The sequence below is a fragment of the Anas platyrhynchos genome, chromosome 12 (assembly GCF_047663525.1).
Source record: "Anas platyrhynchos isolate ZD024472 breed Pekin duck chromosome 12, IASCAAS_PekinDuck_T2T, whole genome shotgun sequence".
In the NCBI taxonomy this organism is placed as follows: domain Eukaryota; kingdom Metazoa; phylum Chordata; class Aves; order Anseriformes; family Anatidae; genus Anas; species Anas platyrhynchos.
Genome location: NC_092598.1, coordinates 6,493,900 through 6,520,657, shown reverse-complemented (window position 1 = coordinate 6,520,657; position 26,758 = coordinate 6,493,900). Strand labels below are relative to the sequence as shown.

The following is a 26,758-nucleotide window of genomic DNA, read 5'->3' as shown; positions in this document are numbered from 1 at the left end:
CAGGAGCATGGATTTGTGGATGTGATGCTGTGGTATCTATTTCCCAGTCATCATGTATTTGACTAAAACCTCCATGCTTTAATTGGGAAGGAGGGCTAATGTTTCAGTTCCAAAATTTCCAAAATATGTTTTGACCTATTGCTGCCAATATTTCCAATCGTGAAGCATAGTGCTTGCCTGATCCTCAGCATAAGAACACTGACATGAGCAGAACAGTTAGTAGGTAGAACTGAGCAGTAAAGCTACACATGAAATTTTATGTGCCTCTTTAGTTTTGAGTGGTGCATAGTGCCACTTGGTTTGAATTAAAGTAATCTTCAGCCAAACCAATTTAATGTTCCCAGTGTTTGAAGGGGAAAAAAAAAAAGAGAGAAATTATCCTGAAAAAACTTGAATTACTCTAAAGACATAAAATAGCATTTGCCAAAAGCTACTACTGAGAATTTTCTGAATTGGTAGCAACAATTCACAATTATGCAGGACTTCTGTATGTAGATTTTCACTGCATTTTTTTTTTTTTTAAGAATTGGCGTATGCTAACAGTTTATTCATTTATGCTGTGTGTAGAAATACAGAAAAGACAGCAGTTATGAATTATGAGTCTCTGTTTGGAACCTTAGTCTCTTATTATTTCCCTAACCAGACCCAAAATGGTGAGGGCCAGATTTTCAGCTGGACTCCTTTACTGAGGCCTCAAACTCCATGAGTACATTCATTTTTCATGCTGCAAGCAGAAGTGTTGTGAAATCTTGTGGGTGCAATTAAGATTTCAGAGCCTGCTAAAAATGTACTCTAGAATACTCTTTTTCTGGATTTGCCTATATTGTAACTGACGTATTGCATGCTTGTTATTACTATATTTTAATTCAAATTTATTCACAATTAAATCATAGATGTGTGATAAATTCTGTTTGTACATATTCCATATGAGATCTGTTCAGCAAGTTCTTGCATAGATAACAAAGGATCCTGAAAAACTAAATATACGATTTAAATGAATTATTAGTGATATTATTATGCCATAACGTCATTAACAGTTCTGTAGTAGAAGTATCTTTGTTAGATACTTCTGATGTTAACTGATGTTAGAGACAATCATTGCCACTATATAATGTTGTTCAAAGTGTGAATATATTTTCTAACCATCACAAATCTTTGAAATCTATAGAAATATATTTTGTGAATTAAAGCTAGAAACAGTTGATCTATTAAATTTGTCTTTTGAACTTCCCCAAATATATAGCTGTCATTCTGACAGTGCTACTTAGACACAAGCTTCTGGATGACATTGTACGTTTTGAGATACTCAAAAATATTCATGTTGAATTAAGTATGGAAACATGCATAGTTCAGAAGTTACTGTTGCAGATAGAACGTATCTTAAATTTAAATAAGATCAAAGTTTGACTGCATTTGAAGCATTCATAATAATATTAGGATGAAACTTGTTTTTTCTTCCTGCACCCTCCTCCCCATGTGGTGGTACTGTGCCTTATTAAAGTCTAGGGATTGGCTTTCTGCATAAATACCTTTTTTCTTTCTTTCATTTTTTGTTTTTCTTTCCTTCTGTTTTTATGTTCTCATATACAATTACCCCATTGTGGTAGCATGTGTCAAGTCAAGTGGATCCAGAGACTGTTTCCAGTATTTTCTTAATTAAAAATCTCTCAAGTTTAACCCATCCCCCCTTTTACTGGAGGCAAGAGATCATGACGTTTCCACCAGATCACCTTAAATTTCTTCTCTGAATGCAAGAAATATCGCCTTCCTCAGAACATTTTGTTAAAGTAAAAATCTGTATTAAAATAAAAATAGAATTGACAGTTCTCTATCAGATCACCTATAATTACATCTGCAAAAATATTCAATGCTTTTGCACATTAACAAGAAGAATGTTAGGTGTTTTTTGCACAGTTTTATGACTACAACTGGTTTGTCTAAAATTTGTGAAATTACCACTTGTCTTTGGAGCATTATCCAAGTTTCTTCCTTAAGTTACAGACTCTCTTTCTTTTGCATTTGGCATCTAAAGACAGGGGACTGTTTCTGTTTCACTCAGTACCTGAATGCTTGCATTGGCTGTTTTGGTTGGCTCAGAAGACATCTAGCTCTTCAGCTTTGGAAACAAAATGGAGAGTGATAAATGTGACCAACTGCTTTTGAACTATTTTTTTTACTCCTCTTTAATGTGGTGGCAGGAAAATATTTGATAAAATCTCAGCCCCCAAATTTCAGCATAGTCTGTAATACTGATGGGAGTGCCACTCCCCAGTTGGCATCAGGGAGGATGGTTTGGCTATTGTTCATCTGTAGAGTTAGAGAAGACAGAGACCCTTGCTTAATTGCTGTGAATGCAACCATGGCATGGAACTGGACTATAATTATGAAATAATTTTGGACTAAGAAAGAAGACCAACTCGGTCTCCCATTCGTTATTTATTCTGGTAAACTGTGGGTGTGAAGATTAACAAATGGAGGAGTCTTCAGGTATGCTCAAACTCTCGAGTTACAGTGGAGGAACAAGGGAATGAATTTTCAGAGTCCAGGATTATTTATTTAAATAGGAGACAGGAACCAAATCTCTGCTCACAGGAAACAGCCCAGACCAAACTGTTAGTCATTCCTTCTTGCATATGCTGTATACCCAGTAGATATTGAATTATTTTCTGGGGAAAGAAAAAAAAAAAAAAAAAAAGTGGTTTCAGCAGAAGGGATTGAAAAGTTCTCTCTTTGCCCACCACCAGCAGAGTCTACAGTCTGGTGGTTAGAGTGCTCCTGAAAGCTAGGAGGTGGTTTGGATATTATCAGATCATTACACACAGCAGCATGTAATTACTATGTAATTACACAATGGGGATGGCATTGGTACCAATGGAAGCAGCATTCTGTAAAAAGTTGAGCTTGGCTTAATTCTTTAGGACTTTGAAAAGTGGTCTGTGAGGATCCAAAAGGAAAGGAGACACCTTGTAACAGGTTTGAAACGTGTTCTTGAGAAAATTTACCATTTGCTTTGTCCTTAAAATTTCTTTTCTGACTTATTTTAGCCAGGCATATGTTAAGACTGGGAATCCCCGGTGGCTTTCTGCTCAGCACAATGGTGGTTTTGGTTCCCATTCTGAGCTATGTGTTCATGTTCATGTCACAGTCAAAGACAAGTCCAAGGTAGCTCACAAATGTTTTGGATTCCAATTCTAAAAGTCTTAAGATGTGCTGCCTTTCTAAAAAAAAACAAACAAACACACACACAAAACAAACAAACAAAAACAAACAAACAAACAAACAAAAAAAACATAAGATGCACCAGCTGTGAAGGGTGTTTTCAGTACCCAAGGAAGTAAAATATATGTGACTTAATATGCCTGATTAAAATCTATTCTATTGCAAATAAAATAAGGATTTTGCAGCATTATAGCTTAATGGATTTTAAGGAGATCTACGTGTTTAATCAATGTTGTCTTCTAAAAATTCTGAAATATAAAGAAGAGTAGCTATTTAATTGCCTATACATTAAAATGTATTTAGTCAATTTAGTGAAGCTTTTCTATGGGAGGTAATTAAAACATATGAAGGTAGAGTCTTCTGGCACTTGGGTATGGATGCTTTACTGCTGATATTAGACAGGCCACGCATATGCCACATGCGTCTTAATCTTAGAATCCAAAAAATTGTGTTATAGTCTGCAAAGGTTGTATTTCTTCATTAGCTGTTCCCAAGGCATCAAAAATCCCAGAGGATGTCAAAGGACATTAATTTTTATCACAACATGGAATCTTTCAGGTCTGAATGGCAGCACACAGCTGCTGGGGGCTTTCCGAACTTGATTACAGCTCTATATATCTCTAGGCAAAACAGAGGAAGGAGTTGTCAGTGACAAGTGAAATGCTCAAAATGCATGAAGTGTTTTATTGTTTGAATGATCAACTGTGGTCTCTAGAATGTGTTCCATGGGGCTAGCTGTTTTCAATGGGAAATACCACAAATATGTAATAAAAGAAGTAATTGGCCTTTCTTGTGAATTGTAGCTTCCTTTTTTTCACAAGTACTTAGTGTGTGCAAAATAAATTTGTATCTTTGGAAGCACATGAAAAACCAACAAATCATTCCATGGTTACTGCAAAATGAATGTTCCTTTACAGCTGGCTTATGCTTATTAGTAACTGTTTGTGAATATTTGTAAATTATGCTTTGCTGTTGGGATTCTGAAAAAAACAGAGAATCATGTGTCCACTTTAAATAGACTTTTACCAGATTACCAGATTCCAAATATTTTCATTGCTACTGTCTTCTAAGTATCAGAGAAATAAATAAATAAAGTAAATTTTTGCAAGGTGTGGCAAATAATGGAAATAGGTGCCCACTTTATTGAGTCAGAGCTTGAGAAAAGGAAGAAGAGGATACAGAATGGAAATGCTGAAATGTTGAACATGTACAGAAATTAAGTTGCAGAGCCCTGTGCTATCCCTTTTCTACACTGACTTGGCCCTGGGAATTTCAAAATCCAAATCATATGGAATTTTGTGTCCTCCGAGATACAGAACAAGCAAAGATGCAGCACTTTGACACAATAAAATGTGGTTTCTTGGATGGATTTTGTTTTGAAGTGCAGTCCTGAGGAGGCACTGGGTTTAGGGAAGAGCAGCACTGATACTAGTTAATATCAGTACCCTGCGTATAGTGTTTGCTGTCAGAGGTAATTTAGGGTTAGATTAGAGCCGTGCAGAAAGAAATTCACAGCTGTGGATAATGGATCCCCAAAAGGCAAAAGTGTCCCTGGTATGAACCTAATGGAAGAACCTGTCTTCCCCCCCCCCCCCCCCCCCCCAAGCCTGTGAAATATAATTCTTCCTCCTTGATAAGAGATGAGGTATATTTGAACAGGAAGAGAAGGCTCTAAACTCATGGATTGAGTTCATTGAACCTTGCTCAGAGATTTGCTTCTTCAGACCTTCAGGAAAATGATAGAGTAGGAATGTCATACATACGGAACTGAGCTAATCCCTGGGGCACTAGGAAGTCATCTGCCTTGCAGTTATCAGTTAAAAGTAAGTAAGAATACTAATCTGACCTTCACTTTAACTAAAGAATTTGTTATCAAAGGTGGTTTACTGACATAATGATACCAAATAACAAAATGTAGATTAAAAAGGATTAAAAAGTTTCTAATTCCGCAGATTTCTAATATCGCATACCAATTGTAGTATATAAAACAACAAGGTGTGGGAGACAGATCATGCCAACAAATTAAACTTAATCCCTGCTTTTCTTATTTTTTACGTAGTCTTTGTGAAACTCATACAGGAGTAAAAGGTTAAAATTTCAGTTTGGATCATTTTTATGGGAAGATACCTTGGGTGGCATAGGTTTTACTGAGGTAAGATTGATAGCAACATTAAAAATGTTTTAAGTGTTAACATTAAATGTTTATTTTCTAGATTTATTTTTTTTTTTTTTTGTATTAGATCTGAATTTCTCTTTAGGAGTTCAACTTTAAAATATTCACAATAGTGGGAATTGCTTTTGTACCTCCATTGAATGGAAAAGTAGGAGTTTTTCAAACTTTTTGATCCCCCTAGGGCTAAAATGACAAAATTTTTAATTCAAAGGATGATTACTTATTAATTTATGGGGGTGTAAGATGTGTGTATTTTTTTTTGTATTTTTTTTCTGTAGGTGTAAGAAAACCTAATAAAGGGAAAAATAGGACTAATGGATGTTTCTGTTTAAATCTAAATCTATTGAGACCTTTGTTCATTTCACAAACTTTTATGAAATTGTACACTCAAGGTTTTATAGAGGTAATGAATAATGATTGAGATGGTTGACCTATATGGCTGTATGTATTTTATGAAGATATAGGAGCAGTTGCTCATAATAATTCCCATGTATTTGGTATGAAGGGAGAAGCAGAGCAGTTTCAGTCCATTCCCATTAATCTCTTGGAAGTGGGGCAGAAGTATTTGCTGATCAACAGTGTCAAATCCTGCAAAGAAATCCAGTAGGATGAATTTGAGAGAATTTTCCTTGCTTATAGCTGGAGGTCATCCATTGGGGCTCTAAGTCCTGTGTTAGTACCTTGCCTTAAAATGAAACCTGTCTAACAAGGATCCACAATTCTGTTAGCTGACAGGTGGCTGTACAGGCTATTTTTGCTGGCTTTTCAGTCAACACTCGTAGAAAAAGGGAAGTTAGGCATTAAGCATTCATTTTCAAAATTCACAGAATTTTGAAAAAAAAGAAGTGCTTTTTTGTGTTCAAGTTTTCATCAAATTAGTAAATGTTTGGGGGTCAGTGCTACATTACAAGTGGTACCGAAATCTGCTGCTGTCTGACTCTAAGTGGTTTCCTCATTGCTCAGTTTCCCATCATTGTTCCTTACATGATTGAGAGGAATTTCTGGAGAAGGTTGTTTAACTTTTCTTTTCAACTCTTTTCTTCTTTTTATCTTTTTTTTTTGGGGAGCCATAAGACTAGTCTTAGTTACCCTCTTTGTGAATATAGACATTTCCTCACAGAAGTAGTACCATTTTCTAGCTTTGAAAGAGAGCAACCTGGGTTTTCAGAGGTATGGGATGGAAAAATTCGTAGTCTGTGACTTTGCTTCTTTATGGAAGAGAAGGCACATCTCTCTGCCTTTTTTAGTGGCCGTGACATAGGTCTACAGTTGCTTATGGGATTTGGGGGATATGGCAAGGCCTTTTCTGTTGAATTTCTGTGTAATTCCAAACAGTGTGAACTTTTCAAATCACTTGAGAAGTGCCCCAGATGGTGTGACATTCTGCTTCATGGGAAGATTTGAAAGTATTCCCTTTGCATAATTTCTAGTTAACTATTTCATTGCATTTGAAATGGGAGAACACCAAAGCCAAGAACTCTGTTGACATTTTGGTGGTGTTTGTTTAACCTCCTAGTGCACAGGCTACATTTGTTGAAAAATATTATTCTTACCTTTGCAAATCATCAGTAATTAATTCCCTTGGAAATATCTACTGCAGCACACAGCCAGCTTGGGAGTCTGCTGACAGATCATGGTTTTACATCAGGTGCTAACAAATTGATTATTAAATTTCGTAACTAACTAATTTATAGAAGCAACTTAATTTCTATATCTCTAATGTATTCACTTATTTCATTTTAAAATAACGCAGAGGAGTTGTATTGCTTTGATTCTACTGGTGAATTTAGCACAGCATATAAGATCTGAATGACTTCCCTGATACAAGGCTTAGCAATATATCACAAGCTTGTGAAGTGCACAAGATATTCAGTGGTTTTCAGCTGAGATATTCACAGTCAAGAATGTCCTTGTTAATTCTACATGCTTTTTAGCTTTCACTAAATTGTAGCTACATTTACCAGCATGATGAGAGTTTTCTACAATTGCTGGGTAGCTTGCAGTTTAAGCAGTATATTCTTGAGTCTCAGTCATGCTGTGAATGATAAGAAACAGTGACTACATGCTATGGTGGAGCAGCTTATGTTCAACTCCCAGAACATACTTAAATTGTAATGGCAGAGCACATTAGCTTGCTGGGTGTGATGTAAGTCACTGACTGTAGGCATTTTAAGGAGACATAAGGGTAAATTTTCATAACATTCTGCAAGGTTTTAACTACATGGTGTTTCCAGAAATATCAAATAGGTGTCATGGTTAAAAGGTGCAGCTTGGTAATGTCAATACCAGGAGTAAATACTAAAGAAAATTTTTTTTTGCTGGTGACATTTTTTGTTGGTCTTAGTTGTGCCTTTGATGTAGAATTAGAAACTACTTGAAACCAAGGGGAGATTTTTTTTTCTCTCTTTTCCTTGGGCTCAGGAGGAAGCCTAATGTAGATCACAGCAGTGTTTTTAATGAACTTGTGAAATCAAGGTCATAGTTCTGCTATCACTTAAAAATACTCCTGTCATAAAGCAAAGCTGTAGTGCCAGATGTGTGGTGTGAATTGTCAAGTATCTTAAAAATTTTGTTCCTGCATAATGATACGTTCAGTGATACAGAGCTCTGCACCACTGAGATTAGAATCTGTCATCTGTGGCTGAAATTCATAACCATATGATGGCTGTTACATAGGTAATGTGAAATGGGTATGTAATTTCATTCATTTCCTGGTGTGTAAATGTCCAGGTCACAAAAACTTAGATGACAATTTTCAGTAATTGGACCTTTGTTAGCAGTCATACCAGAGACACTGATAGCTTAGTGGTCATGGATCCAGATCCAAGAGGTGGCTCTTTTGGAGCTGAAATGAAGCACAACAGCAGTAGCTGTTGATATGACCCTTTAGGTTTTTCTGTGATGTTTTCTAGGGAAACCACTTGTAAAATATTTTGAAGCACTAACACTAATTAAAAATGTAGCAATTCTAAAAGGTAATCTGATATTACTTTTTCAGTAGGCTATTAGTTTAAAACGTTTCTGTATTCATTTTTATGTTTCTTCACAGATTTTTTATGGAATATTGTAAATACTTTTAACTTTACAGTCTCTTTAATTTTAATTATCTGAATTTAAAAAAAAAGAACAAAATAGTATTCAAAAATAAAAATATCATGAAAAAGACAGCATAATTTTATTTCTTTTACAAAACCCAATTAAATGTACTTACATTTTAAAAGACTACATTTTAATTTTATATTTCTAGAATTCTCTTTTTAATTAATTAAGCTGACAGATTTAGGTATAGAGTGCATATTTTGCCTCTGGTACTTATTGTGTAATCACTATTAATGAAAGATATTAGAATTTGGATAGATGGAATATAATGCTGATTCATTTGTGTGTCCTTTCCATCTTACTCAGGTGTGTTACTTCATACTACATATGACAATTATCAAATAGAGTTACAGTCTTTTTATAAAACAGTACCATATTTGCTTTTGCAGGGAATGATGATGGTATTTTCCGTATTACTGTAGTATTCACGTGCCCCAGTTCTGAAACAGAAGGCTCTTATACCAAAAAAGCATCTATGTTGAAGAAACTTGTTCCTTTTCCCAGCAGATTTACAAATCTGTAAATTAATTCTTGCCAGAGCTTTACATAAACTTTTAGAAGAGATGATGAATCATCCAAAGTTTCCCCACATGCACTCAATCTTCATAAGGCTTTGTTTTCCTCTTGGCAGATGCGTCTCTAACAGGCAAAATGAACTTGGATTTAAAATATTTTGATAAAAAATGCCTCAAAGGATTGGATACCTTTTTAAAAATATGGTCTTGAATATCCTAGCAAATAGGAAACACTCCATGCAGTGTTGGGTGAAGCAGAAAAACAAAAAGGGGAAAAAAAAAAAAAAAGCACTGCCTTTGTGCAAGTTGGTTTGAGCAGAAAAAGAGAACCTTGCGTTTAAAAGGACAGTCCCCTTTTATCTTCAGTTACTCTTGCAGATGCATCATGTATATGAAGATATTACATGTGTTACAGCCCAAAAGGAAAATCAGAAATTCAGCACTTCCAAAAATGAGCTTCCCAAAGTGCACAGATGTTTCATACTGCTTCTGAAGCTTTTTGTTATTTTTGTTTTCTAAATTGGCACAAGTACAGATACTAGCTTCTTAATTTCTTATACAACCAGATTATAGTGGTAACTTCCCAACAGGCTCAAAGTTGAAATTTATTTTAATAAAGACATGTAGCCTACTCTTTATATCCCTGATCATGCACAGACTTCAGTATTTAGCTAAGGTATATTTGATTCCACAAGAAATGTTTTTGAAAACTGGGCTATCAAAACCCAAGGTTTTCAAACGTACATGAGGGAACCTAATTCAGCGTTTGTTTGACAATCTGGGACATTTTTCATGTTCTTTTCCAGAATTCCTTTTGCAGATGCTCATAGTGGAGATTTGAGCCATGTAGGAAAATGATCTGATGCTGGGTCTCCATCTTCTTTTGTGTGTAGGGCTGTGAGGAAATAACTTGAAAAGAATGGAGGACAGACAGCTTTTTTTCCTAGTTGTGCTTCAGTTACTATCTTTAAAATTAGAGTATATGTTGGGTTTTGTATTTGTCACGGGATTTGGTCAATTACAGTAAAGATGATGTAAGTTAGAACATGCTGCTCAAACAAATGCAATGATTTAAATATTTTGATTTTAGGATGTCACATCTACTAGTACACAGTGTAGGGGTGAAAGGCATTTGTTTGCCAGGCATTACTTTCTGTAACCTTTCCTATTTAATTATTTTGGAGCTGGGATGCTCAGACTGAAGTCTGAGGTCTGCAGCTTTGTTACCTTTGCTTAGGTCTGTTGCATTGGATTCTTACTCAAGGACAAGAATACAGTATTATGGCCCAGCTTTTCTTGGTCATGAAACAACCTAGTAAATGCAGATCTATCTGAGGTCTGTGAATGAGAGCCTTTGCTGTGTTTCACAAGTATTTGAAAAAGGAAAGAACAGGAAAGGTGTTTGTCCTTGGTCTTGCTATTGAGATTAAGTCATCCTTCTCTCACCTTGGTGCTCACGTGACTGTTTTTCACTGTTTTCCCCTCTGGCTTTTGCAGCACTTAGCTCTTCCTTAAATACACTTTCCCAGAGGTGCTGGCAGCATTGCCGAGTGTCTTAGCCATACCCTGTGGTGGGTTCGTTGTGGGGCCAGCATGGGTCAGCCCCCACCTCTCCTCATGGAGCCCAACCCTGCAGCCTAGGCTTTGATGCCTACGCTCAACGCACACATTGACGTGGTTCACAAAGGAATGCAGTTAGATGTATTTCACTGAAACTTCTCTCTTGACTCAATTTTGTTCTTTAATTCTTCTGATTATTCCAGGCCTCTTCACATCCTGATCTGCAATGCTGCCACTTTTGGTGCTCCATGGTGCTTGACAGAGGATGGCCTCGAGTCCACCTTTCAGGTGAATCACTTGGGACATTTCTATCTCGTCCAGCTTCTGGAAGATGTTTTACGCAGCTCATCTCCTGCAAGGGTTGTGGTGGTGTCCTCAGAATCACACAGGTTGGTTAATGTTATGGTGCTCTTTTGATTTCATTGAAATCTGCAATCCTTAAAACAGAAAATGGCTATGGTGGAACTGCACAAGTTTTTAAAAATGTTTTAAAAATGTTAATGTGTTTAAAAATGTAAAAGTTTTTAAAAAGGCTCTGCTCTAAAGCATTTGTGTTTGAATAATCTTTGTAAAATAGAAGGGTTGCCAGTGTCTGGATGTTACTGCATTTGGTTCTATTGCTGTATACAAAGTGTGTTCTAGTTTTGTAATAATATGGAATATAATAATATGGAATAATATTTTTGGATCATTCTTTGTATGAATGCAGATTTTCACCGCATTTCAGAACACTTATTGATTTTGCTAGGAGATGGAATAATAATTGATTAAATCTGAATGGCATGACCTATATTGATTTGTCATTCAACAACTTCAACATCTTACCAAGAAGAATGTGCAGTTATTTTAGCAGGAGAAACAATGCAATTAAAAACTGCTAGATGAAATCCAATTGTTTTATAATGACAAATTAGGGAATTCAATGCAAACATTAGCTGTACAATATAAATGGGATCTAGTATAGTTAATACATATTAGAAATCTGGCCATGCCTCTTTTGGTGAAAATTTTAATTAAAATATTAGATGCTCATCATTCTACTGCCATAAGAATTACAGTTGGCAAAACAGACATCGTGAGATTTGCCTTATTTCAGATGTGCTTGAGGTGTTTGTGTTAATAACTGAAAAGAATGATTTGATTTAAATTAGAAAGTTTCTTGTGGTGCAAAATTAATACACCAATTCTGATTTCTAGTGGACACAAGCCACTTACTGGCTTCTGATTTAGTTCAGGGACTGATTTAGTTCAGATTGGACTATAATGTCCAACTTTAAACATTTAGCGTTGATTTGTTTCAGTTCTGGTTGTGTGTAACAGCTCTAGCAAACCCAAAGAAAGAATGTGTGTGTGCGTGTGTGTGTTTTTTTTTTTTTCCTGCCTTCATATTTTTGAAATGTTTTAGTGACCCAGAATGAAGCTTATTTTTTTAATCACGTTTCCATAAAATGTAACCCCAGGGACCTGGTAGAGAGAGACCAGCCAAGGGTCAGGCTGAAACCTTTATCACTTCCAAACACAGGGGCTTATGGTATAAATGACACACTGCAGATAGATTTACTTTTACCATTTTAAATTTATGATGGCTGAAATGAAAGGAAGCAATAGAAAATGCCAGTAATAATCCTCCCTGGTGTTAAAAGACATGAAATGTCTAGTAATTAGGTGGTAACAAAATCTGGACATCCTTATCTTTGGAAATCACACCAGGTCTGTGAAAGCAAGTAGCAGAGTCCTGTTAGGAGTGAGGAAGGCTACTGCAGGGCAGGCAAGATAGCTCTAGAAATAAATCTGCCAACTCCAATCACTTGCCAGATGTGGATGGCACAATGGGATACGTATAAATGAGCTGTTATTTAATGGGAGATTATGTTGAATTGTCAGCTGCTTGTTACCCTTTGTAAGTTTGTGTCTGATAGTATTTTAAATGGCATCTTTGTTTTTCACTGTATTAAGCATTACGTATAACCAGAACTCACAACTCTGGACATCTTTATTTGTTTTCAAAAACATTTTTTAAAGTTCTCATTGCTAACTCAGTAAAATCAGCAAAGGTTTATACAAGTCCATCAAAAAATAAGTAACAGTCTATGTTTGAGAAAATAATAAACACAACTACTTGATTTCCCCCTTTTTGAAGGGTGCAATTCTTGTAATATCTTAACATTTAAAATGGCCATTTTGAATTACTTTCGTTTTGCCCCCAGTCTGTTTAATGGCCAAAAGCTGGTGTAAGCAGTTAGTTTAGACATTAGGTATTATTGGGCAGTAGTACTTTCTGACCTACTTGAGAACTCTGAGCTTTAAACTATGTTGTAAAACAGAAGTGTTGGTATCTAATTACTCCCATAAACCTTGGCTGGATCTTTTTGCTAGAGTCAAGACCCCCTGTTAGGGGAAAAATAAAGTCCCATGTTTGCAGGAAAATATTATACTAGACTGCTCCAAGTCAAAATATTTATTTGCCTCTCTGATTCTTTGATCTTTGATAGTTACTTACCTGGATTCATCACAAATGAAATATATTTAAATTAAGCTTTTGGGTACTTTAAGGATGTCATATTAAAATCTGAATAATAAGTAGGTTGACTTTCCTTCTGTTTTTATTTCTGTGTAGTTAATTTGATTGTACAGCTCTTATCCTACTGAATTCAATGAGATTGCAGACATAAGTAAGATTGACTCACATAAGTACCCTTGCAGGACGGGGCTGAAATTATGCCAGTGTGTTTCCATTGTACAGGATACACAAAGTATCTTATTTATAGATTATTTCTGGTATCCTAAGTGGTTACTTGAGGAATGAATATAGGAAATTCCTCCCAGAATAGTCCTGTTAATTTCAGAAATGTATGTTATTTAACTGAAAATTATGAAAGAGAAATTTTGTTGTTGAAATTGAAGGACCAATTCTGCAAGATACAGGACATCCTGGATTCCTCTTCAGTTCAAATACTGTAGCTGCTTTTCTCTAAGTGCATTATAATTCTGCTCACAAAATGGATATAGAAATTCCAGCTGATCTCTTCATTTCTGGCCACAAGATGCAAAATTAGTAAAGATATTTTAAAACATTTTTCTAGTGTGTACTATAATTATGTTTATCCCTGTTCTCCCTAGCTGATTCTGAAAACTCAGTATTAAAAAGAGCTTGCTAAATCCATTTTATTTTTAGTAGCTCTTCTGAGTGGAACAAAGGTCTGTAACTAAATGTAGTATTTTTTTCTAATATACCAGTAAATTGATAAATCAAAATTGTATGAATTTGAAAAAATACTATATTAAAAATTCCTTTTCTTCATCTAAATGTCTTTAGAATATTCACTACTTTGTTATTAAAAAAAAAAAAAAAAGGAAAGAAACAAACAGCTGGTGTTTAATGACTCTGTCAGACCCAATTAAAAAACATCAACTAGTTACTTTGATTTGTGTTCAGCCATGCCATGGGTATACTTAAAAACATTATACTCTGCCAGAACTCATTTTGGCTTTGTTTACGTTTATCTTTTAAACATATAAGACTATTGATGGCAAGTTACCAAGGTTATAACCCCTTTATATTCATCAATTTTTAATCTAAAAAAGAGTCTAAGAGGCAGTGAGACTCATCCATAGTTACTTGAACACTTAAATGAAAGTGTGCAGTATATGAAAACTGGATGAAATAATCAGGGGAAGGGAAGAAGGGGAAATAAAAGGATGCTGTTTTTCTCTGTTTCTAAGACAGTGCCATTTTATCCTGCATTATTTTCTGCAAGTTATTTGTGCTTTTGTACTTATGGCAAAGTATTTTTCAGGCTTTAAAATAATGTAATTCATAAGTTATATACAATGCCTTTAAATCATTATCATTAAATCATTAAAATATTTTTTGGACTTGTTTTTACTTATTATTTACATTTGATAATTATTCACTAATTTGACTGCTATATTGTATGTGACTATTCCCTGGGCTTCAAACAATTTCCAGTAGATATTTGCAACTGCTAAATAAGCTGTTGTTTTATCTTTATTTTTTATTTTTTCTACTCAGCTATCTGTCTACATCTTATGTTGTTCTTAATGAGAGTGAAATTAACTGTGGGGTATCTAAGGAATATGTCCTGTTTTTTAGGTTTACGGAAATTAAAGACTCCTCTGGAAAACTCGATTTCAGCCTGCTTTCTCCATCTAAGAAGGAGTATTGGGCTATGTTGGCCTACAATCGTTCCAAGCTTTGCAATATACTGTTCTCCAACGAGCTGAACCGACGCCTTTCTCCCCATGGGGTGATGTGTAATTCAGTCCATCCTGGAAATATGATGTACTCCTCCATTCATCGTAGCTGGTGGGTGTATACCTTGCTGTTTACCTTGGCTCGACCTTTCACCAAATCCATGGTAAGTGAATGGCTTTTTTTTTTGACTGTATTTTACACATCTTCAGTTTTCAAATCAGGGGAGTAAAAAATCCAGATGTATGTATTTGCTTTGACCTTTTGCCTTTCATAACTACAACCCTGATTCTAATGACAAACATAATGTCAAGATAGTGAGTGCTCTAGAAAAGGATACTTCAACCATTTAAGATTAAAATTGTCAATCTGCAGTGAAGTCACCATGTTAGATGGATTGCATGACTGCCATGTTTGAGTATGTGACTTTCACTTCCTGTGATTAAGGTAGTTGCGTATTTTAGGTGTGGGATAGTTTAGAATTATTTCAGTGCTAAGTACATGTAAAACATCAAGAAAATTCTTTGGTTTTTAAGTGGAATATGCTTGACTGCATTTTTTATGTAAACAGATGGCCTAGTTAGAAAAGATACCACAGGCATTATTAATGGCTGAGGGAAAGTGCTTTCAGTGGTAAAAGCACTTTCATTCATATTTAAAAATAAATAAAAAAAAAAACACAATGATTTTCTTGATTCTTATAAAACACTGAAGACAGGTGGGAGTTTTCCCTTTGTCTTCACATTGGACTTTGGATTGGGATGAAGATGCAATGTAAGGCTATGCTGTTCTTTCATAGACAATGTTAAGAAGCTTCATTATATAAGAAATTTAAGCATCTCTAGTGTTTGGAGGCGGTTACCTTATTTCTTGAGCCTCTGATACAGGTTATCTTTAAGGAGTCGGAAGTAATTTTCTGAGCAGAAGATGACTTTCACTTCATTGAGAACTGGGTTCCTTTTAACCTTATTGACTGTTTCTCATCCCTTTTCTTTTCTGACAAAGAATGATATTACTAAAACAAGAACAAGGGGAGGAAGTCTCCCTTGAATATTTGGAGCTAGGAGTCAGGGAAATGAAAAAAATAATACCCCTGCAGAACATAGCAATTTGTTCAGGCCTAAATGAGGCCCCTTTTACAAAGGATTTCATGACTGACATGAGTAGTCGTTGTGTAACATAAATTACTGTCTCCTGAGCTGGTGATAGAGACCAAATTAATGGCTTTTATTTGAAAAAGACCAAGGAAGCAATTGTAGCTTAATCTAATGGCATAACCTCTAGAAGTTGAGCAAATCACTGCTAGAACTTGTATATAGAGCTACAAAAAAAGGATTGCTTGTACATTGAAATCCAGTTCATAGTGAGATAATGAAATTCATCTTAATTTTTACTGGGTTAATGTAAATGGAAAACACATCTTAGAGTGTTTAAAACTTTTGTTACATGTCCAAAAATGAACAGCTTCTTGAACAATACAGAATTTTCAGTAATGTCCATGGAGCAAAAATATAAGCAGCCTTACTAGTGTGGTATGCTGACAATAAAGCAGTGAAAATAGTCCTCACACCTCTAACCTCTGCCTGCAGTTTGCAGCCTGTACATATGCAAAACCTATTTACATCCATGAGATTGGTGAGTGAGCCTTCTGGCAGCTTGGGACAAGTAATAATGTCTTTCAACAGCGTGTTTCTTGACCAGAACTTTTAAAACCACGTTTCTGCAGTGCTAGGGATAGTTTATACAACAAATTCTTGAAGTTCTCCTGAGAATGGATAAATGAATGTTATCAATGTCCAGTGAAAAGGATCCAGTCTGTGGAACTTTTATGAATTGTTAGTTTTATTTGCTGTGACGTATTTTCACAGAGGAGCCTTTTGTGTTTGTTGCTCGGATAAACTCATCCTCTAAGGAAAAAAGTGAAACACTCAAGTTCATTTTGAAGTCTTTAAAATGACCGATAGATTTTTTGATAGTATCTTTTTATGGGTGGTATGTAAAAGGGAATACAAAATACAGTACAAAAGATACCAACACTGAACAACAGCGCACCCTAGTCCAAGCCTAATTGCTTCAGTAAGCCCTTTTGTGTTTGTATGTAATTCACTGAGGTTATCTGAATGTTATGATGGTGGATATGGATGAGGGTAAGAGTCAGTCTCATAACTCATTGTGATATTAATTTTTATGTTCCCTTGAACCTCATCACTAACCTGGAGTAAATTTTGCTGTAGATCTTTATGTGGGCTTCCTCTCAGTATTCCCATGGCAACTCACCCCAGAGCTTAGGTGAGTTTTTTTGGTTAGAATACTGGATGCTTACCTTAGAGCTTATAGCTGCAGTCCCAAGGTTATGAACTTGACCGTTCCTGTGGTTTACAAGGATGTCTGCATTGCACAATGCAGCATGATGCAGCAACATTTAAAATGGTTGCAACTGAGCTGGGTCCGTACCTGGAACTGAGAGATTCATGTCAAGTCTCTGAGGAAAGAGGTAAGGTTTATCAGTTCAGGCAAGGTACCATGCAGGTACGGCTGTACCAGGACTGTGGCATGGGGAGAGCTTAACTCCTCTGGAGCCAGTCTGCGCTCTTTGCTACATTTTGAACTGTAAGGGTTCCTGGGCTTTGTACGGATACATTCACACACATACATACATGCAAATGTCTATAGATACACACGTGCGTGTATTGACTGCAGCTGCACGTGATTCTAACTGGGGCTTTTCACTGTATTTTAGTAAAAGCTATTCATTAAAAAAAACAACAACAACAAAAAAAAAACAACCTTTTTAGTCCATCTAATGAAATGAAATACAAACATTTCTTGATAGTGGTGGATAGGTCAGAATAACACTCATAGTTACTGCCGTTTTGGAAATTTTGAAGATACTTGCAGGAGAAAATTAGAAAATATGTTTGTTTCCCTACTAGTTTATTCAGAAAAATTGAATTCTTGTGTTCTGTTCTGGCTCCAAGTTACTACTGAGAGCATTAGTCTTCATGCTTCTGACTTAGTTGTCATCATTCTTTATGGCCCTTATAAAATTATGTGTCCTAGCAGTTTAGTAATTATTTTATTTCCAAGAATGAACAAATATACAGTGTGTATCTGAAAACTTTTTATTTTATAGTTGTTCAGTTGTTGAATGTTGAACAGCTCCACATTGGTTAATGAGGATGTAATATTTTCTTCAGAAATGCATGTTATTGCATACTGTGAATCTCTATTTTTGGGAGAGGTCATGCAGCCTCTGGCACGTGGCTCTTGGGATACTCAGCATGACGGAACTTAGCTTAGGAAACACTGCTGGTAGCTGTTCAGTTTTAGCTGATTCCCTGAGGCACTGAGAAGCAGTGTTCTAATATCATACTTCTTATTTTTCTGTTTGCAGTTATTTGTTGTGACTACACTGACTCAATTTCTGTAATTAGGATGCTTCACAAAGTCATGCAATTTAAAGCTTCTGCTTAAGGAATAGTGTTGCAGATCACCCTTCTTTATAACCTCAATTTCCTAAAACGAACGAACATGTTTAAATACGATTGGTCTGTCTTTCAAGTGTGAGCCTTTTAGATATATAATTTTATTTGTTTCTGTAAGTGGCTCATACCTTACTGAGAGAGGTGCAACATTTCTAAACCTGTTTATAAGTGCTTACAGCACAAAAATGATAGCATGTTTGTGCTGGCTATAACGAACTTTTCTGTTGAATCACAGAGAGCTGTCTGGACAGCTTTTGAAACATAATGCAATATTTATATTATTGATGGTTATAGGTGTACAGGAAGTACTTATATTAAGTAGAGCACTGGAAAATGAAAGACTATTCCTTTTTTTCCTCCCACCTCTTTCAAGATCTAGAATACACATGGATTTATTAGACAGAACTAGAGAACAATTACTTTTTGTAAAAAGCAATAGTAACTGCAGCTCTACTAGTGTTCTCTTTTACTTACCTCTATATATTTACTCGTTAAATTGGAAAAAAATCTTACAATATAATTAAATGTAAATTGAAACAAGCGTCCACAGTAAATAACAGATTGGAAGAGAAACTCTGAAAGGAACATATGCATAGGCCATGCAGATGCTCAGTTGGTTTGATCTAAGACTTTAGGTTTCTGTTTTCTAGTGTTGTTTTTTTTTTTTTTTTTTTCATATCCCCACCCTTCCCATCTCTTTTTCCCCTTAACCCCTTCTCTTTTCTCTTCTAGGAAGTTGGCTGAAAGTGAGTTTAACTAAGTGTCTTTTCTTTTTGTTGTATATTAATGCTAGTCATTCAGAACCCATTTCATTTTTTACTAGTTACACAGAAGATTAAAATTAAATACATTTTTTTGTAAATTTCAAGCTTAAGCTGAATGTTATCTACTGTCATCCCCAGATGATTTTGTGAGTGTACAATGGCATATAAAATTAGAAGCAGAATGCTATTATCGCACACTTGTGATAGTCTTACACTGAACCAAATATTTTTGTTGGCAGGTAACAGAGCAGAAAGAATATCATGTGTTGGAGTAGCAAGAGCTTAACAGATGTTTCAGAGAACTAAATTTTCAAATCCTTTTACATTAAGAAATGCCTAGGGTTTCTAGAAGTTCTGAGAATATTGGGTTACGTTTCCTGTTGCAGTGCAAAGCCAGCCATTGTACTAGAGTTTTAGCAGATGTGTTACCCCCTTTTAATGGTTGGGAATAAAATATTGGTTCTGTTGCTGAGAGATAAATTACAACTAGAAGAGCTCAACCTGTCACCCTTAAACCTCCAGTTAGCCACAGTGAGACCATTCTGCTCTTAATTTTTCAATGTTTAAGAGGCTGATACTTGAACTGCACTTTGATTTCCATCTCTTTCCCCAAAGATAGTAGCTTTTCAGAATTGGATTTTGTTTTTAAAATATTTGCTATTGAGAATTATAAGGAATATTTATATTTGTAAGGGTTCCAAAGTCCTTCCGAATGTCTTAGTTCATGTAAAAAAAATAATTCTTGTTGTTCTGATATTATCCCAGGAGTGTTTTAGGCAGTTGGCATGTACTTCAGTGCTCATGCAGGCAAGAGGGAAACCCCTGTGCCTACAGCTGCTTCAGTGGTTTTTCTTTTGCCATACATTGCAAATGCCTAAGTTTAAATTTCCTGTGATGATTTGCACTCACACCTATCATCTACTTAGAAATTCAATTCTGGCAAGAAATGAATCTACACCTAGAGGAGTGACTTGCTTCTACCTAATGGTCACATCTGTTTGTTTTTGATGGAAACTCAAGAGACCTTACAGTCTCATCATCATCATCTCTTCTCTTTCTCCTCCATTCTTCCCTAAAGAAGCTGAGATCCTTTAGAGTATTCCCTCTCTAAGTAAACGTTTTTGCTGTCCAAAGATCTGTGTGGGCTGTGTTGAATTGATCTTGGCTTCCTTTGCTGAATTCACAGTTCAGGCCAAATTCTGCCCACAGCCGTGCATGAGCTGCTTCGAGAGCAGTCATGGGCAGGGTGGGTATATGTGTGTTTCAGACTGGATTTTGGCCTGCATTTTCTCTGCAGGACATTCTTCAAAATGCATTGGGGTTTCTTGAAAAGCAATAGGCAGCTCTTTTTGAAAAGATTTATACTTGATCAAAATGGCAGTTTCTTTTCTCAAATTGGAGCTTCGGTAGAAAGTGAAAGAGGAAGGGAGTGTGAAAGGGGATTAACTATCTACAGAATACTAGCATTTGTCATGGAGTCTGTTATTTCTTTTGGAGAGTTTATAAATCAAATAAGAAATTCTTCTGTTTTATATATTAATGTCTAGAGTGTAAATTTTAAAGTGATGCTAAGCAACTCTCTTTTTTAACATGCAGGTTTGTGGAGTGTGTCTCTAGTAACATGGGGAGGACAGTTATTTTGCTGAACCCTAACAGCATACGCTTCTTTGCAGAACATTGTCATCATATAAAATTGACTGAATTGGGTGAAAGGAAAGAAGGCATATGTGAAAGAATATTTTGATTGATTGTAATAGGATGGTAAAGTAATACCCCCAAAGTCATTGTTAATCATTCTGGAAGGACAGTACAAAAATTCTTCCATGCACTTAGAATTTGCGTCCTACCTAGTAATAAAATGTCATATAAGCTAGCTTATTATCAAACCTACATTTAACTGATACGTATTTTAACTTCCTGCTAAAATAAGCGTAGCATGAAATTTGAGGGTAAATTAAATCAGTTCCCCATAACCCTCACCACAGGAATGGAAAGTCATTATGAAAACCTATCCACGTGCCAAACAGAACAGCTCAGGGTCTCTGTGCAGAGCAGTGCTCAGGAGGGAGCAGTGGCTGTGGAATTTGCTGTGTCCTGCACACCCTCATAGCTCTTTGTGGAGCAGTTCTGTTATGTCCCATAGTTTTGTGGAGGAAGTAAGGAATTTCTTCCTCTCCCCCTAGATAGTTGCAGAGTTTCAGAATGTCCTGCCAAGTATGTGGGCTGCAAGGCAAGCACACATTCAGTTCATAACGTTTTATATTACAAGTAATTAAATTAGAATTTGAAATTAAAAAACATATTTCCTCATTTTCAGGCTGTAATGGCCTTCTTGGATTAGAAAGCTATATATACACCTTGTGGAATGTCTGCATACAGGTTTGAGTTGCCCACAAATGCTAATCTTCTGTGCAACCTCACATCCAGCCCATCTGCTCCCATACTGTCTCCATCTTGAAATCTGGAAAATATTGGCCTCACAGGTAGTCAGAAACATATAACAGAGTAACTTTTTCTGAAATTTGCAGAAAATCAGTCTTGCATTCAATTATTTTCGTTTATTGATTCAGATTGTTACACCATCCAGAGTCAAATGTCCCTATTCAATAATGGGTGTGTGTGTGAGATTTGTGGGTGTAAGCTGTGTTATAAACAAAATATTGAGTGCTTAACAAAAGATTTTAAAGTTAATCTTTTTTATTTTCTCACTGTCTTATGATTTGCCCATGATTTCTTTCTTATCTGAAAATCCCAGACTTTCCTTCAGTGTATGTTTTCTCCCATATTATTTTGCAGCCTACTAAAGAACATTTCAAGTTCCTATTATTTTGTTATTCCTTCTGTTTTACTTGCCATCACTTGTAGAATACACTGCAGCTGAAGTGCCATGCTGTTTCTGAGCTGTTAGGCAGCACTGATCTGCTCTGAGTATATCTGAGGAACAATAAGGAAACAAATTTTACTTGTATTTGAGTGTTGAGGTGCTTGGGTGACAGGAAAGATGTTCCAGTCTAATAGTAAAAGGATATTTAGCCTTTTTTATTCTTTTTGCCTTTGTATATAATACTACACTAGCTATTAGGAATTTAGCTCATCCTTGTAAAAGAGTTTTTATGTGCTTAGGTAGTGAAATTCAGTATTTTCAGAATGCTTAACATTCAGAGGGCTTTTTGCTTTGTTTATTTTGCATATTTCTATGCCGGTATTCTGTTTTTCTTCATCAAGAATTACAAAGAGATGTGGAAGTCAGTTGAAAATGTTGAGTTTTAAAAGAAGAGGGCTCTCCTTTTCAGTGAGTCTGTACTTTCAACACTCTCTGAAATTCTATTTTCATGTTTTTATTCTGCTTTGCCAGGAAAGAAAATAGCTAATAACAGCACTAAATAATATTCTAGATTTATATACCTCCCTTGGCCTCCCTTTCTTCTCCTGTCTTGATTAGAAATACATTCTGATTTTTCAAAAGTGGGTGTATGTTACTTTGCCACATAGATAGCATGGTTGTGCACGGGTTTGCAACACTTATAGTTTTGTGGCAACACAAAATATGCTTTTTATTGTGTAGTTTACATAAATATTTTCTGACAGGAATTGCTAAGAAAAGAAACAAGGCATTTAGCATACAGTTTGGTTAAAAATTAAAGATTGGGAAGGTGTATAAGGGAAAATGCACAGTGAAGAACTCTTCTGAATGTGTTACATGAGTTGTATAAACAGAAAAATAAATGTGTGTTTTCATATTTTTTCTGTTTTTAGCTAACAGTATTTTACTGCGAATAATCTGGTTTACAATTTAGTAATTTCCTGTATAAACAAGCAAGTGATCTTAAATGTCAGGAAGATCTTTTCATAAAACTAAAAAGCAGTAGAAACCAACTGTTTCTACTGCTTTCATACTTTTTTTTTTTTTTTTTTTTTTTTTTCACGTGCACCTGCACGTGGCTGTTAACTTTGGAAAAAGGCAGCTATGGCCTGAAACAGTTTTATGATATGTACAGGTCCAGGTCTTTTTAACGCATCTCTGAAGTAACTGATCTTCCTTGGCCCATTCTTAAAACAGCCTTCAGATTTTGCTAGCATGCATTATATTAATATTTTTTACAAGGTTCAGTAATAAAAAGGTTTTTTTTTTGTTTTTTTTTTTTTTTTTTAATAGAAATAATTCTGTATATTGGCCTTGAAAGAGCTTCATCTTTGACTTCTTACCCTGGCTATCAGTGACAGGTGCCAGCTGAACTTACCTCGTGTTGCTGAAGACCAAATGAGAATGTGCCCCCTAGTCTTCCATTTGCCTTTGGTTGGTTGCAGAGCCCTCTGGGCACCCAAGGCCCTCTGTTCCCTCTCTGTACAGTTGCTGCAGTTAAAGTGACTCAAGCCCTCTTCTTATCCCAGGGTTTCTCATTTGTGTGCCTGAGCAAGGTCACTTAGTTTGTTGTAAATAACACAGTAGGATCCAGACCTCCTTAGTTACCAGCTAGCACGTAAATCACAGGATTATTCATTTTCTTTAATAAAAGGAGAGCAATAGAGATAACATTTTTATGAATAAGATATCTGTAATCCAAAGCAGAGTCAATGCAATGCAGTGTGTTTATAATGATCAAATGATCTGTTGCTTATATTCTAAAAAGATTTTAGTCTCAAATATTCTCAGCAATAAAACTTGAACTTGTAGCTAGCAATGACTTGGTAATCACTTTTTATTAAAAAGTGGACTTTCAAACTCTTCTAAATTAATACGACTTTTAACTTTGGACAGTCTTATAGCTACTAGGCTGTACCACTAGCAAATAAATTAAGCACAGACAAATGCACAAGGCACTGAAATTTAACCAATTATTTTCACCTATTGAAATTATGGTGCTATGAACAACATGCAAAGTGAAAAACAACAACATGCAATGTGAAAAACAAATCTTGTGGATTGAAATGTAAAATGATAAATCTGGGTTCCAGTCAAAACTGTTGCCATCTACCAAATTGTCGAAGGCATGAGAAACCCTAATTACTAAATTACCATTACAAAATAGAGAAGTGATGGAGTTTATCAGCTGATGGCTTTAAAAAGTAATTCTGCTTCATTAGTGTGCTTTTCATTTGCTCATTTTCTTCTCTTAAATCAGTTTTCATATTCAGTTTAGAACTGGATCATTTTGGGCTAGTGATTTTTTTTTCACGCCAATGTAAGTCTTCAATTTATTGCTAAAATGAGGACAAATGACATTCAAACTCCTGTATTGCTAAACTTTGAACTGGGGCCTTCTTGTCTATGTCTTGACTCCTCAAGCAACTAGGCAATAATGCATCTTTTATTTCCTCATAGTGGCTTTCTTACTTGTATTCTCTATACACGTATATTCCTGTTGATACTAAAACTTCTAGGAAGCCCTTTAGAAAAAAAGTTGCTGATCCATCCATACATCTACAGGTCAGGAAAATCAAGTTTTTTGGACAAAGTTTAGTTTTTGTCTCTTTGACCACTAAACGTTAGAATCCTGTGCCTAAACTTGAAGTAGTAAATGGTAAAAATCGTGAAGTTACATAACTGAACATTGTTAGCCTGTTTCATTTTGAAAGGATAACTTTCAGAGCAATATAAACCTTGTGGATTCTAGAACATGGTTTATGTTTCCTTACATTTTTTGAAGTTGTTATTTATGAATGAACAGATGTTCAGGAAACCCCAAGCTTTTATTGGCTGTATTTAGAATGGATGAAATATAAAATTATTTTAAAAAATGCAGTGTAGATCCTATTTTACAGAGCTATCATTTAAATAATATTTCTTAATTGGGGGATGCAGTGCTTAGTTACATTAACATTTCTCTAGAACTCCTTGGATATCTGAGATGCTTTACCATAACATGGTCTTTTCATTTCTCTATCATCTTTGAAGAGGTGCCATACCACTTTAAACAGTTCACCAATCAGTTTCATATGATGGATTCTCTTTAATCATTTACATTCAGGGAAAGTCAAATATTCCTTAGGAAGCCAAAGTAATCTAACAGAATGTATAGTGTTTGTGCAGCTGGATATCTTATTTATTTGAATTTCTCAGGGAAATCTCTTCTGACTTTAGAAAAAAGATGGAAGAGTAAACAGTAAGTGTGTCCAAGTAATATGAGCTAGAAAGTCCTGTCTTTTAGAGCAAAGTCATTAAAAAAGTATATTTGCAAAGTCCAAAAATAATATAGTATATCAAATGTAGTGTACTACATAATGTTTTTTCAGTGTTCTCACTATTTTTACATCTATATATGTGTGTATGTATCTATCTATATAAATGAAATATATACATGGGTTGTTAATATATTTAGTATTCCTGAATAGGTGAGCACAATAAGAGTCTGTTTTCTTGATAAAGTGGTTCATCTGTTTGTTTTCTGTGTGTAACCCGTCGTTCATCATCATGTTGGCATTCTCTGGACATGATAACTGCATAACTGAATTAACATTTCTAAAAACTTCCTTGCAGGGAAATGTACAAATAAAAGATGTGTTTATCTAGGCTTTTGGGAGGTATCCTGTTGTGTAGTGTTCCCCACTAGTCGTGTTTCTTGTTGCTGTCATTTCTTTCTTCCACCATTTGCAATATATATGTATGTGTATGTATCTTTTTTTTTTTTTTCTCTCTCTGATGACGTGAGGGGAAGTGTGTGGCTTTTTTATTTGTCATGTGTGGGAGTGTAGTAATTTTCTTATTTCTAAAGGCAAGACTCAAAAACCAGGATGGTCTTTGGCCAGTTTGGAGCATTGGCTAGATTCCCACGTGGACTTAGACTGTTAGGAAGTGTGTCTAATTTTTCCACTGGATATCCACTAATATTTTGTAGTTCGGTGTCTTTCACTTTATATATATCACTCTCTGAGGTTTATTGAAAAATATAGTTAGGTCTTTTCAAACCTTGAACTTCCTTCTATTGTAGTTCTCATTTTTTTCTCTTCCTGCACCTTCTTTGTAGGTAAGCATGTATGTGTCTACAAAGAAAAGTGAACATAATACTGAACTTGTTCTGCTTAGCTGAGTGTAGATATTCACAGCATATGATTCAGTACTTATTAGTTTAGCTATAATTTAAGGATTTTTAATCTGAGAATTTGTGAATTTATTTAGCTGTTCATGTTTCCTTTGACACTTAAAATATTTCAGTCATTTGGATTTTCTGTTCTCTTTATTTTGCTGTTTCTAATTGTTACAATAGTAGCATCAATCCTTTTTAGCAAGGAGGATGACAGTAAATATGAATATCATAGTCAAATTCCATCCATTATTTTAGTGACAAAATGTTTTTGCAATTACTAAATATCACTATGGATATAGCACAATCTTCTATGCATGCCAAAAAAAAAAATCTATAGAAGATATTTGAGGATTTTATTAATTGCAAAAGCATCACATTGAAATGAGATAAATATAACAATGTTGGATGATGCATCTTATATAAAAGTAAAGTAATTTTTGAGATGTAGAAATAATTGTTTATCTTTGAAAAGAAGATCTACTTGTCCTGAATATGCAGGCTGATCTGACAGTGTTGTGGACCTATCTCTTATAGGAGTACTGATTTAAGAGCTGACATGTCTAAAATCAGAGTTTTAATAAATGTGCTGCTTCTGTGCACTACAAATGTACTCCAGCACGTTTGAGATGTGTATTGCTTCTATTTCAGAAGAAATTGAAGCAAGCAAGGAAGTTGAACCTTACTGTGAGCATGTTATTCATGTTG

General features: G+C 35.3%; 1 protein-coding gene across 2 annotated transcripts in view; it reads left to right on the top strand.

Moving 5' to 3' along the window:
- The window catches only part of WWOX (WW domain containing oxidoreductase), a 509,171-nt gene that overhangs the window by 112,048 nt on the left and 370,365 nt on the right, over positions 1-26,758 (top strand). For both annotated transcript variants that reach the window (XM_005018259.6, XM_013098287.5), the window contains exons 7-8: positions 10,770-10,955; positions 14,681-14,945. In XM_005018259.6, the coding sequence (XP_005018316.1) occupies positions 10,770-10,955; positions 14,681-14,945 (451 nt within the window). The remainder of the gene's footprint in view (positions 1-10,769; positions 10,956-14,680; positions 14,946-26,758) is intronic.